The sequence below is a fragment of the Rattus rattus genome, chromosome 2, assembly GCF_011064425.1.
Source record: "Rattus rattus isolate New Zealand chromosome 2, Rrattus_CSIRO_v1, whole genome shotgun sequence".
NCBI lineage: Eukaryota > Metazoa > Chordata > Mammalia > Rodentia > Muridae > Rattus > Rattus rattus.
The window spans coordinates 166,908,090-166,921,973 of NC_046155.1; the positions used below are offsets into that span (position 1 = coordinate 166,908,090).

The 13,884-nt window shown below is 49.1% G+C and overlaps 1 protein-coding gene across 1 annotated transcript in view; it reads left to right on the forward strand.

Annotated features, from left to right (window-relative positions):
- Ryr1 (ryanodine receptor 1) overlaps positions 1-13,884 on the forward strand; it is a 128,392-nt gene that overhangs the window by 37,434 nt on the left and 77,074 nt on the right. The window contains 9 exon segments of the mRNA XM_032894022.1: positions 810-942; positions 2,028-2,188; positions 2,875-3,040; positions 5,723-5,809; positions 5,918-6,144; positions 7,032-7,644; positions 9,003-9,266; positions 9,569-9,769; positions 10,312-10,423. Of these exon segments, the coding sequence (XP_032749913.1) occupies positions 810-942; positions 2,028-2,188; positions 2,875-3,040; positions 5,723-5,809; positions 5,918-6,144; positions 7,032-7,644; positions 9,003-9,266; positions 9,569-9,769; positions 10,312-10,423 (1,964 nt within the window).

Consider the following 13,884-nt stretch of genomic DNA (forward strand, 5'->3'; position numbering starts at 1 on the left):
CGGGAGGACGGTGCAGTCAGTAAAATGCTTGCTTTGAAAGCATGAGGCTTCAGATTCATCCCCAGAACCCACACAGAAGTGCCAGGGGTGGTAGCAGGAGCTTGTAGTTCCAGGGCTGGGGGTGGGGGTGGAGACAGGCAGACTACTAGGGCTCACTGGCTGGTCAGCCTTGCCTACTCAAGGGAACTTCATGCCGACAAAAAACACTGTATCGCAAAACAAGGTAGGCATCACCTCCTGTGGACACCAAAGCTTGTCATCTGGCCTCCACATGCACACATACATGCATGTTCACCTGCACACACAGATGCACCAACATGAACACACATGCACACACACTAAACAAACAAACAAAGATTTAAAAGTAACACAAATGGGTAATGTTGATTTAGAGGGACACTGTGTGTTCCCAAAGAGGATTTCCATACATCTGGATACCCTCTTTACCCTCTTTATTTTGTTTTGGTTTTATAGCCCAGGCAGGCCTCGAACTTGCTGTAAAACTGAGGAGGGCCTTGAACTTCCAATCCTCTTGTCTCCCCTCCCCAGGGCTTGTGCACCACCACACTTAGCTATCAGTCGCCGTCTTTCAATGTGACTGGCCCAGCATCCACAAGTACAGCACACGGCACTTCCGGAATAGACTGGGCTGGGCCAGTGAGGAATCCCTGTCCTCTGGTGGCAAGCTACTGGCTTTAGAGGGAGGGTCTAACCAGGACAGATGTGCTGGACAGGATGACGATGGTGGGAAGAAAGAGCGGCCTGGCTTAAGAGCTACACCTAATGACAGGCTCTCCTCTGACCTCCAGGTTCTTATTCAAGGCCAAGAAGGTTGCCATGATGACCCAACCACCTTCCACCCCGGCTCTTCCCCGACTCCCTCGAGATGTGGTACCTGCTGACAACCGTGACGACCCTGAGATCATCCTCAACACCACCACGGTGTGAAACTAAGACCCTCCACTCTGGGGAGCGCCCCCCCCCAACATAACAGGGAAATCCAGAACTTCCTGTTCATTGCTGTCATCCTTATATCTGAGATATCCCAGATACGCTCTACAGAGTCAGAGTACAGTAACACCAGTGCGGTCCCTTGAACCCCATTCTCATGTATTAGTGACCTGAAGATGGTAAACTTATTAGTTATCTCTTAGGGATCTCAAAGGCCCAAGGATAAACCGATATAGATCAACATTTGGGATCAACGATATGAATACAGTACTTGAAATTCAGTAGCTAACGTATTCCTGGGAGTAAAAATCCAGAGTTATCCCAATATAGTTTGAGTCCTCAGATATTTATTTGACAGAAATCTTATTCGTGCCAGGCTTGCTGGCACAGGCCTGTAATCCCAGCTACTGGGGAAGCTGAGGCAGGAGGATCACTGAGGAGGAGGAGCCTGTCTAGGCTACGGAGGAGTTCAAGACCAACCAGAGCAAAATAGTGCAGCCCCATCCCAGGGCTGGGGATGTAGCTCGGTGATAGAGCGCTCATGAGGTCCTAGATTCCAGCATTAGTCCAGGAAAGGAGAGGAGGGGAAGGGAGAGGGGAGGGGAGGGGAGGGAAAGAGGGATACACTGTAACACTTAGGATCTGAGGCCACCTGGGTGCCACTTGGGTGAGTCACTTGACTACTCTGTGCCTTCTAGTGGAAGGACTGTGGTTTGTTTTCTCACCACTAAATATAAGGGTAACAATTGTAACCCCCAGCCAAGTGGCTACATGGATGCTGTGAGTTAGACTGAGAACCTTACTCAGAGCAGCAAGCTATCATTGAGAGCTATTTTGTTGCTTTGTTGGAGTTTGAAGAAGGACCAGGTGTAAGGTTCTACCAAACATTCCCGAGGGGCTCCCCATCTTGGAAAGCATAAATAGGCCCACCAACACACACACACAGACTCGGGAGATCTCCCATCTAATAACTTTGTGTTCATCTCCTGGAAGAGCATAGAATCTATAGATGGATTTGAAGTCCCAAAAAAGGCTGTTTTCCCAACTGACCTCTGGTCCTCTCTTTATGTCCCCAGTACTATTACTCTGTGAGGGTCTTCGCCGGTCAGGAGCCCAGCTGCGTGTGGGTGGGCTGGGTCACTCCTGACTACCATCAACACGACATGAGCTTCGACCTCAGCAAGGTCCGGGCGGTGACAGTGACCATGGGAGATGAACAAGGCAATGTCCACAGCAGGTGCTGGGCCAGAGTCGGGGTTCTCTGTGCAGGGGGGAGGTTAGCATGGGCAGGATCTGGGAGCTCCAGCCACCAGCTTTGGAGTTGCCTGGCTGGGGTCCCTGGGAACCTTAGGGAACAAAAGAAATCATGGCACCCACTTCAGAAGTTTTTCTTCCCTTTTCTTTGCTCCCTAATTATTTCTTTGTTCTATTTTCTTTCTTTTAAAATAGATACTTTCTATCTATTTATTATTTTGTCTACATTGGTGTTTTGCCTGCTCAATTGTCTGTGTGAAAATGTCAGATCTTGGAGTTATGGACTGTTCTGAATTGCCATATGGGTGCTGGGAATTGAACCGAGGTCCTCTGGAAGAGCAGGCAGTGCTCTTAACTGCTGAGCCATCTCTCCACTCCTGTGCTATTTTCTTTTACTCCTCCTTTTTCTATTTCATAGCCTCCCATTTATCCCCCCTGTCTCTTCCGACTCTCACTCTAATTCCTCCTATCTCTTCCCCTCTGTTCTCCTGACGCCTCTTTCCAGGATGCCCATACTAAACTAAGGATTCTAGCTCTGGGGCATCCGGGTCCAGGGAGAGGGGTTTTCTGTGCTCAGTCTGCAGGTGGTGGGTGTTTGTGTGTGGGGAAGGAGGCATGGGGGGTTCCCTGACTGAGGATGTGTGCCATAACTAGGCTTGTCTTTCCCAGCCTCAAGTGTAGCAACTGTTACATGGTGTGGGGCGGGGATTTCGTGAGTCCCGGACAGCAAGGCCGGATCAGCCACACGGACCTTGTCATTGGATGCCTGGTGGATCTGGCCACCGGCTTGATGACCTTTACAGCCAATGGCAAAGAAAGCAACACCTTCTTCCAGGTGAGCCCAGCCCCTCACCCCTTAGCAAAGGGATTAGCATTTCCCAGCATTCCAGGAGAACCTTCAGGGTAGCCCCTAGGGTCAGAGCCTGGAGAGAAAGAACAGGCCCACTCCTAAGTTGTATAGTTGAACCTTCCATTAAAGTTTGGCCCAGGATGGAGGAGACAGCTGAACGTCGGCACTGAAGAGAGGTCTGTAGACTTCTTCATGTGCTGGGTGACGTCGTCATCAATCCTCTCCCAGTAAGCAAACACCCTGGAGTAGGCCAAAATCTTCAAGTGGGTCTGTCCTTTTTAGCATATTGTTGTTGTTATTGTCATGTATAATTAGTTAAATGTTCACATGTATTTTAAGGATATAGAGACACTGGAGGAATTGTACAGTAACTCCTACTCATAAGCCCACCACCAAACTCGATTAGTAATGATTTGCCACATATATGTCCAACCTGCCTATCCTTTAGCCCATCTAAGGTGGTCTCTGCAAAATCTTTTTGATTATTTTTAATTTTTAGAGGTGCCTCTGAATGGAGTTCCCTACTGGAAGATTTATTTGTTAGACTTTTAAAGTGTGTGTGTTGTTTTGTTTTTGGTTTTTTGTTTTGTTTTGTTTTTTGCCTTCATGTATGTAACTGTACCATGCACATTCCTGATGCTCATGGAGGTCCGGTTGGGGATCTCCCTAGACCTGGAGCTACACATTGTTGTGAGCCACCATGTGGGTTCTGGGAATCGAACCCGGGTCCTCTGCAAGAGCAACAAGTGTTCTTAGCTACTGAGCCATCTCTCCGGTCCCTACTTTATTACTTTGTGACTCAAGATCTTATGTAGCCCAGGCTGTTCTCAAACTTACCACATAGCCAAGGATGACCAAAACTCGTGACCTTCCTGCCTTTACTTCCCAAGTGTTGGGATTAGAGATCTGTGCCGCTGCCACTGTGCTCAGCTTGCAAAACTACATTTTAAGCGGAGAATTTCAGAAACATACAAAAGCAGAACGGTATAATGCGCCACCAGGCCCCCATTACCAGCGTCAACTACCACCCACTCAGGGCCAATCTCATTTCATCGCAACACCTACTCCCCTTCTACTCCCACTGGAGGGTTTGAAAGAAAGTGCCGACAGCATAGAGCTTCTTCTCTTTAAAAGATAAAGATTATTTTTAAAAGGCAGAGCCACAATACTGTTATCGTTGAAAAGAGAAAAAAAGTCCCTAACTGTTCCTGACTGTCGTCAAATACCTAGTTCGTGTTCAGAGTTCTTTGATTGTCTCAAAAACGTCTCCTTGTCTCTTCTTTGTTTGAGTCAGAACCTAAGAAAAACTGTATCTTTTAACGAATTCCTATGTCCTTTAAACCTCTTCACATATTGCCTTCTCTCCTCTCCTCTTCTTCCCTCCTTCCTTCCCTCCCTCCCTCCCTCTTTCCTTCCTTCCTTCCTGCCTGCCCTCCTTCCTTCCTTCCCTCACTCCTTCTCTTCCTTCCTCCTCCTTCCTTCCCTCTCTTCCTCCTTCCCTTCCTCCCTCCCTCCTCCCTCTCTCCCTCCCTCTCTTCCTTCCTTCCTTTTTAAAAGATAGGATCTTATGGATCCTAGGCCAGCCAATATAACCTTGGATGGCCTTGAACTCTTGATCCTTCTGCCTCCACCTCCCAAGTGCTGAGATCACAGGTTTGTGCCACTTGTGTTCTCTCCCTCTCTCCCTTTCTCTCTCCTTCTGTCCTTCTCTCCCCTCTTTCCCCCAGAGCCCTCCCTTCCCCCTTTCTACCGTCTCCCTCTCTTCCCCTTCCCTCCTCCTCTCCCCCTCCATCCACCTCCCCCCTCTCCCCCCTCCCTTCCCCTCTCCATCCTCTCTCCCCTCCTTCCCTCTCCCTTCTCTTCTTCCCTTCCCTTCCCCTCTCTGCCCCTTCCTCCTCCCAGCCCCTCTCTCCCTCTCCCTCCTTCCCTCTCCCTCCTCACTGCTTCTCCCTCCCTCTCTCTCCTCCCTCCCTCTCCCCCTCCCTTCCAGTCTCTGCCCCTCCTTCCCTCTCCATCCTTCCTGCCCCTCCCTCCCTCCCTCTGTCTTAAGCCTTTGGTGAGGGAACAGGCATGGTCTATGCTACAGCACCTGCTCCTTACAGCGTGGTCCTTGGACCAGCAGCATCTGGAATTTACAGAGTTGCAGGCCCCTCCTCAGACCCGCTGCCTGTGACTCTGTACTTTATTGAGATTTCAGAGGTTTCTATGCAAGTTAACCCCTTGGGGAGAGTTGTGGCTTAACTACCTACAGCCTCTGAGTCATCACTCTGACACCTTTCTTGTCCTTTGTGTCTCCAGTGAACTGGGGGTTGGGTGTGCGGGTGCAGTTAGGTGCTGGTAAGGCTCCCCACTCCTCACCAGTTCTGTTTGGGGAGGCAGGAAGGCTGTCGAAGGGGGGGACCAGCCAGGAGACACTCTGGCTTCCGAAGAATGAGTGGGGAACGCACTCCGAAGGGACCCCGGTGTGCACAAAGATATAGCCGACAGGTTGCTCTGAGGGAGCTGGAGACGTTTAGCCTAGCTGCATCAGGGTGGCCTGGCCCAAAGGTCATCTACAGCCATGGTTGATCTCAGTGACCAAGTGTGGTTCTGCAAAGCTGGATCCAGGCAGAGTCTGCAGTGCCTCGGCGCACCCTCTCTTACACCTTGACCTTTCTCCCTTGCCAGGTGGAGCCCAACACAAAGCTGTTTCCTGCCGTCTTTGTCCTGCCCACCCACCAGAACGTGATCCAGTTTGAGTTGGGGAAGCAAAAGGCAAGGAGACATAGATAGGATCAGCCTTAAGCCAGGGTGTGCAGAGGGCACCTGTGCACCACTGGGAGGGCCGTGAATCCTGACCCATTCTCTTTTCCCAACGCGCAGAACATCATGCCGCTGTCAGCCGCCATGTTCCTCAGCGAGCGCAAGAACCCAGCCCCGCAGTGCCCACCAAGGCTGGAGGTGCAGATGCTGATGCCTGTCTCCTGGAGCCGAATGCCCAACCACTTCCTACATGTGGACACGCGGCGTGCTGGCGAGCGGCTGGGCTGGGCTGTGCAGTGCCAGGAGCCGCTGATGATGATGGCGCTACACATCCCGGAGGAGAACAGGTCCGGGCCCTGCTGCGCTCGTTGCCTTCCCCAACTTCCCCACCTCCACAGGGTCCCAGGAGTCTCCAGGTCATAATCAGAGGACTCTAACTCAGCACCAGCCTCTTCAGATAGCCCGCCAGGGGGCTCTAGACCCATACCAATGAGCCTTATATTCATCTTAAGAGAGCACAGTTACACCCCAGGGACCTCAGAGACTACAGGGACACTAAATTCGACTCAGAGAGTTCAGACAGTGATCAAACTCCCCAACCCGGATGTTAGTTAGTTGTTTTGTTTTGTTTTGTTTTTTAATGAATGAAACGCTAGAGATTGAACCTAGGGCCTCTCCCATGCCAGGCAAGTGTTCTACCAGCAGGGCCACAGCCCTAGCTCTTAAAATATTTTAAAAGTTATGATCTTGAGATGAGATCTCCCCTAAGGTTTTTGTTTTGAGACAAGGTCTACTGTAGCCCAGGCTGGCCTTGAACTGACTATACAGCTGAGAAGGCCTTGAACGCCTGATTTTCCTTCTCTACCTCCTGGTGTCTCCCACCATACCTGACAAATTCTCCTCAGGCTGACTCACTCAGATATAACCAGGGTGCTAGAACCTTCAACAAAGAGCCCAAGCCCTATGCTGGGGCATCTCAGCTACATCTAGGGGTTACCCGATATTTTCCGTTGTCCCCAAAACTCCAGAGTCTTAGAATATTCCAGAAATCTCAAGTGTAGGGTGAGCAGTACTCAAGCCCTTTAGGGACTAGCAGGACCACGGAAAGACTCCTAGATCCAGAGCCAGAGCCACCTTGGAGCCTGGCCCTGCGGGACACTTGAGATTGCCGAGCCTCTCTGAGGTCTCTGTCCCCGGCCACTGCCTCTGACTGTGTGCGGAATCTCTGCTGCAGGTGCATGGACATCCTGGAGCTGTCTGAGCGGCTGGATCTACAGCGCTTCCACTCGCACACGCTCTCGCTCTACCGCTCCGTGTGCGCCCTGGGCAACAACCGCGTGGCTCATGCCCTGTGCAGCCACGTGGACCAGGCACAGCTGCTGCATGCTCTGGAAGACGCGCACTTGCCTGGTCCTCTGCGTGCAGGCTATTATGACCTCCTCATCAGCATCCACCTCGAAAGCGCCTGCCGCAGCCGTCGCTCCATGCTCTCGGAGTACATTGTGCCGCTCACAGAGGAGACCCGAGCCATCACGCTTTTCCCACCCGGTCGTAGCGCGGAAGATGGCCCCCGCCGCCATGGCCTGCCTGGCGTTGGGGTCACAACCTCCCTGAGACCTCCACACCATTTCTCACCCCCGTGTTTTGTGGTCGCCCTGCCAGCTGCTGGGGCCGCAGAAGCTCCGGCTCGCCTCAGCCCTGCCATCCCTCTGGAGGCTCTGCGAGACAAGGCGCTGAGAATGTTGGGGGAAGCCGTGCGTGACGGAGGACAGCATGCTCGCGACCCAGTCGGGGGCTCTGTGGAGTTCCAGTTTGTGCCAGTGCTCAAGCTTGTGTCTACCCTCCTGGTAATGGCTCCTTCCGGTTTCCTTCCCCCATTATTCCACATTCGAAGTTGTGCGTCCAGGCTACCTGTTTGCACATTCTACCACCGGTTCATCTCTCCACCCATCTCTCCACCCACCTTTCGATTGATCCACCATCTGCCCGGCTGCTTCTTTTAATTCAGCCACCCATCCTCTATTTTTGTTTCTCAGTATCTTCTCCCTTCCCCCACTTCCCCATGGTACCAATTATTCGTTCATTCATCCATCAACTTCCCATCCATTCAGCTGTCCACTCATGTCTTTACACCCTCATGTACAAGTGCTTACAACTTCCTGTCCATCCATTCATCCATCCATCCATCCATCCATCCATCCATCCATCCTTTTCAACGTATCAAACACCTGTCTTCACATTCATTCGCACATGATCCCATGATCCTCTATTAATGTATGTATATTACACACATACCTATCTATAAATACTTATTCCTTCCCTTCACCTCTGCGCCCATTTGCAGACCCAGCCACAAATCCATCCATTTCCACGTCCCTTTCTGTACATGACCTGCCCATCCATCCAATGTGCATCCGCCCAACTATCTATGCCCATTCTTCTGTTTGTCATATATGTGTGTGTGTGCGTATATTCATCCAGTTTTTCATATGTAAGCCAATCTGCCCATCCATCAATCCAGCCTCCCTCTCTGTTTGCTTATTTATCTATGCTTACTGTCAGTCTGTCCAAGTTTTTGTTCTACGGCTGTGAAGCAATACCGTGGCCAAGGCAACTCTTAGAAAAGAAAGCATTTAACAGGAGGCTTGTTTAAAATTTCCAAGCTTAGTCCATTATCATCACGGCAGGAAACAGACAGGCGTGGTGCAGAGCAGGAGCTGAGAGCTTTACATCCTGATCCACAGACAGGGACACTGGGCCTGGAATGGCCTTTAAAAACCTCAAAACTCACCCCAGAAACACACCTCCTCCAACAAGGCCACACCCCCTCCAACAAGGGCACACCCCTCCAACAAGGCCACACCCTTCCAACAAGGCCACACCCCTCCAATAAGGCCGCACCTTCTCCAACAAGATCACACCCCTCCAATAAGGCCACACCCCCTCCAACAAGACCGTACCTCCTCCAATAAGGCCACACCTCCTCCAATAAGGCCACACCCCTCCAATAAGGCCACACCTCCAACAAGGCCACACCCTTCCAACAAGGCCACACCTCCCAGTCCTCACCAATTTATCAAGCATGCAAATATATGAGCCTGTGGGGGCCGTCCTCAGTCAGTCTGTCCATCTGCCCACCTATACACTATGTGCCCTCATTTCATTCACCTGTCATCTCTCTTTCCACTCGGCTCTTGTTCTGCAGGTGATGGGTGTCTTTAGCGACGAGGATGTGAAGCAGATCCTGAAGATGATAGAGCCTGAAGTCTTCACCGAGGAAGAAGAGGTGGAGGAGGAGGAAGAGGAGGAGGAGGAAGATGAGGAGGAGAAAGAGGAGGACGAGGAGGAAGAGGCACACGAGAAGGAAGATGAGGAAAAAGAAGAGGCAGAGGAGGCCGCAGAGGAGGAGAAGGAAGAGCTGGAGGAGGGGCTGCTGCAGATGAAGCTGCCTGAGTCTGTGAAATTACAGGTGGGTTTCCCTGTCTTTTGGCCTCCATCCATCTGGGCTCGGAGATACCCAGTCTGGTGGAGTTTGTGTCTGGACTTTACCAGTGACACGGGGAGCTGTGGGGATGCAAAAAGCAGTGGGGTGGTGCTGGCTTCGGAGTGACCTCGCTGACTTCCATATGGAGGAGGCTGATGTAAGGACACAGGCGATGGTGTTTGAAGCTGGCCAGGGCCCTGGAGTGGAGAGAGAAAGCATTGAGGGCGTGGAGGAACCCCTGGTGGTGTCCCTAGCGTGCCTCCTACTGCGTGGTTGTGCTCCCGTAGATGTGCCACCTCCTGGAGTATTTCTGTGACCAAGAGCTGCAGCACCGGGTGGAGTCCTTGGCAGCCTTTGCGGAGCGTTATGTGGACAAGCTGCAGAGCAATCAGCGGGGTCGCTACGGCCTCCTCATGAAAGCCTTCACCATGAGCGCGGCCGAGACTGCAAGGCGCACGCGGGAGTTCCGCTCTCCGCCCCAAGAGCAGGTTCTCACCCCTAAACTCCAGCTGGTCTCACTAAACCCCAACCTCGACTTGCCTCAGTCCCAACTGATTCATGTCTGTCACCTTCAAAACTGGTGCCTAGGGCTGGAGAGATGGCTCAGTGGTTAAGAGCACTGACTGCTCTTCCAGAGGTCCTGAGTTCAAATCCCAGCAACCACATGGTGGCTCACAACCATCTGTAGTGAGATCTGATGCCCTCTTCTGGTCTGAAGATAGCTACAATGTACTTACAAATAAATAAATCTTAAAAAAAAAAAAACCAAAAAAACAAAAAAACAAAAAAACTGGTGCCTAACTCTTGAAATTATGTATTAACCTCTCCCCCTCAGGAGCTAACCTCGGACTAGTTAGAGACTGGTCTTGCCCCTTTCATAACCTCTGCTTCTAGTCCCTCAAATATTCTTTACTAACTCACATTTGCAGGAGGGGTCATAATCTTAGAGAGAGACTGATGGTTGGGTCTATCACCTTTGACCCTGATCTGAGGTCGAAGGTCTTTATTCTAGTGTTTAATTTTCTTCTAGATCAACATGCTATTGCAATTCAAAAATGGTGCCGATGAGGAAGATTGTCCTCTCCCCGAAGAGATCCGAGAGGATTTAGTTAACTTTCACCAAGACCTGCTGGCACATTGTGGTAAGGAGAGAAATTCAGAGAGTCCTCCCCCAAAGCTTTGTTTTGAAATCTCGCCTGAAGTTTCAGTAAGATTTCCTGATCTTAAACACCCGTGTAAGGGCTGGAGAGATATTTCAGCAGTAAAGAGCACTGGCTGTTTTTCTAGGGAATGTGGGTTCGATTCCCAGCACAGACATGGCAGCTCGCAATCACCTGTAACTCGAGTTTCAGAACATCCAGTGACTTTCTGGCTGTGATAGGCATTAGACAAACACACTGTACACAGACAGACATATAGGCAAAACAGTCATAGAAGCATAATAGAAATAAACAAACATTGGGCTGGAGAGATGGCTCAGCGGTTAAGAGCACTGACTACTCTTCCAGAGGTCCTGAGTTCAATTCCCAGCAACCACGTGGTGGCTCACAACCATCTGTAATGGGGTCTGATGCCCTCTTCTGGTGTGTCTGAAGACAGCTACAGTGTACTTATATATAATAAATGAATAAATCTTTAAAAAAAAAGAAATAAACAAATATTAAGCTGTCTGTAGTGGTACACACCTTAGATCCCAGCACTCAGGAAGCAGAGGCAGGGGATCTCTGAGTTCATGGCCAGCCTGATCTACAGAGTGAGTTCCATTCCAGGATGGCCAGGGTTGCATGATAAGATCCTGAAAAAAACAAAAACAAAACAGAACAAACCAGCCCCATGTATTGGTGCTATGCAGGGATTGGTTATGTTAATGAATGATATATGATATCATAGATGATATGATATCATATGAATGAATGACTATATGATAGATGATTATCAGGAGGATATGCCTGAATGGATATGTGGGAGGATGGGCACATGACCAGTGGCTGTAGGCAAGTGACTGGGTGGATGTAAGTTGATGGACAGAAGGTAAAAGTGCTTGCTACCAAGTTTGACAGCCTGAGTTCAATTCCCAGGACCCACACTGTCAAGGGAGAGAACTAGCGTCTGCAAGCTGTTCTCCATCCACATGTATGTCCACATGTGTGTCTCGGCACACACACACACACTCATACACACTCATACACTCACACACATACACTCATACACATACACCCACACATACTCTCTCTCACACACACACACTCAAATACACACACACACTCACACACACATTCTCTCACACACACACATACACTCACACACACATACTCTCTCTCACACACACACACTCACACACACTCACACCCATGTAATAGGAATTTTTAAGAAAGATGGATGAACAAATAAATGGGTGAGGTAAATAAACAACCGGGTACGTGGCTTGTGACGCAGTGGGAAGAGGGCCGGCTGGCACGAGAGGCAGATGACCGTCTTCTTCTGTTTCTGGGGAAAAACCACCTGACCGCCTTACTGAGATCCTCTTGTCGGTGATGAGTCATTTTGCTAGCCTGACTTTCAAGAATTGGTCTTTGCTTTTCAACGACTTGAGTTGTAGTGTCCAAGACTGGAGGTCTTTGAGTTGATCTTATTTGGAGTTTCATTTTCTTGGAAATGTAAATTAATATTTTAGCCAGTGTGGCAAGTCTTGAGCAACTATAACTTCAATCTGTTTCTGCATCTTTCTCTTCTGTCTGGGATTCTCGTTATGAGTGTGTTCTGCTTCATTGTGTCCCGCCGTCTCTCGGGCATTCGTACTTTTTGATCCTTTCTTCCCCTGCTTTTTTAGATTAGCAAATCTCTACAGCCTGCTTTTAAAATATTAGTGTGTGTGTATATGCATTATGTATGTGTTTGAATATGTGTGTGTATGTGTGTGACTGTGCATGCATGTGTGTGTATATGTGAGTTGTGTGTGTGTATCTGAGTGTGTTTGTGATCATGTGTGTGTGTGTGTGTGTGCGCATCTGTGTAAGAGTTAGAGGACAGCTTGCAGAAGTTAGTCCCTACCTTGTTTTTGAGGCAAGATCTCTCCTGTTTCTGCTGCCCCCCTTCCCGTGAAAGCTTCTGAGTGATTCTCCTATTTCTGCCTCACAGCTCCACAGAGGAGCGGTGTGATTGTAGACGGGTACCACTGCATCCAGCTTCTCACGTGGACTGTGCGGATCACACTCAGGCCGCCAGGCTTCTGCAGCAAGAGCTTTTACACACTGAGCCATCTCTCTTGCTGTCCGCACCCCCATTTTAGCTTCACAGTTTCTTTTACAGCTTGAATCCACACCTAAGTGGTTTGTAAATTTCGGTTATTATATTTTCCTTTCTGAACTAAAAAAAAAATATTTGGTTGGCAATTGTATAGTTATCATGGTTTTTTAAGTCAAGTTCTCATGTAAAACAGCCTGACCTTGAACAGGACACAGAGCCAGGAATGACCTTGACCCTCCTACTTCCTTCCCCTGAGAGCTGGGATATGGTTGGGCACCTTTTCTAAAGGATTCTTTTCATACTATTACCTCTTTATTAATATTCTCTACTCATCCCAGTGTGGTGGCACATGCCTTTAACCCTGACACTTTGGAGACAAAGGTAGAAAGAACTCTGTTAATTTGAGACCAGCCTGGTCTACATATTGAGTTCCAGGCCACTGAGACCCTGTCTCAAAACACACGCATGCATGCATGCACGCTCACACATAGTAGTATAGCAGTAGTATTGGTAGTAGTAGTAGTAGTAATAGTAGTAGTAGTAGTAGTAGTAGTAGTAGTAGTAGTAGTAGTAGATGATGTTCCATGGGCAGCATACCGTCCTTTGACACTTTCTTTGCTCTTTTCTTTCTTCTCTGTCCTTTGGATATATTCTTGAGAGTTGATTTGAAAGACACACGCCTCTGGGAATGGTGGTTTACATTAGTACTCTTCCTACTCAGGAGGATCACCTCAAGTTTGAGGCTAGCCTGGGTTACGTAACTAGTTAAGACCAAGTCTGGTCATCATGATCCTTTCTCAAAACCCAACAATTTTTCCCCAAATTAATGAAAATAAGCATAGCCAGACACGTCAGCACACGCTGGTCATCCCATCACGTGGGAGGTGATGAAGAATTCTAGATCAATCTCGAATGTCCTTCATAGAATGACTAAGTCAGTATACACGTGGGCATAGAAAGAGCAGGAGAACTTCCCAGAGAGCATGCCTGAGTGAGAAAGAGACAGATGATCAGATAGATGGATTAATGAATGAGTGAGTGGATGAATGAATGAGTGAATGAATGAGTGAGTGAGTGAATAAATTAATGAATGAGTGAGTTAATTAATGAGTGAATGAATGAGTGAATGAATGAGCGAGTTAATTAATTAATGAGTGAATGAATGAATGAGTGAGTGAGTGGATGAATGAGTGAGTGAGTGGGTGAGTGAATGAATGAGTGAATGAATGGGTGAATGGACAGATGAATGAATGAGTGAGTGAATGAATGAGTGAGTGAGTTAATGAATGAATGAGTTAATGAATGAATGAGTGAGTGAGTGAGTTAATGAATGGATGAATGAGTGAGTGAGTTAATG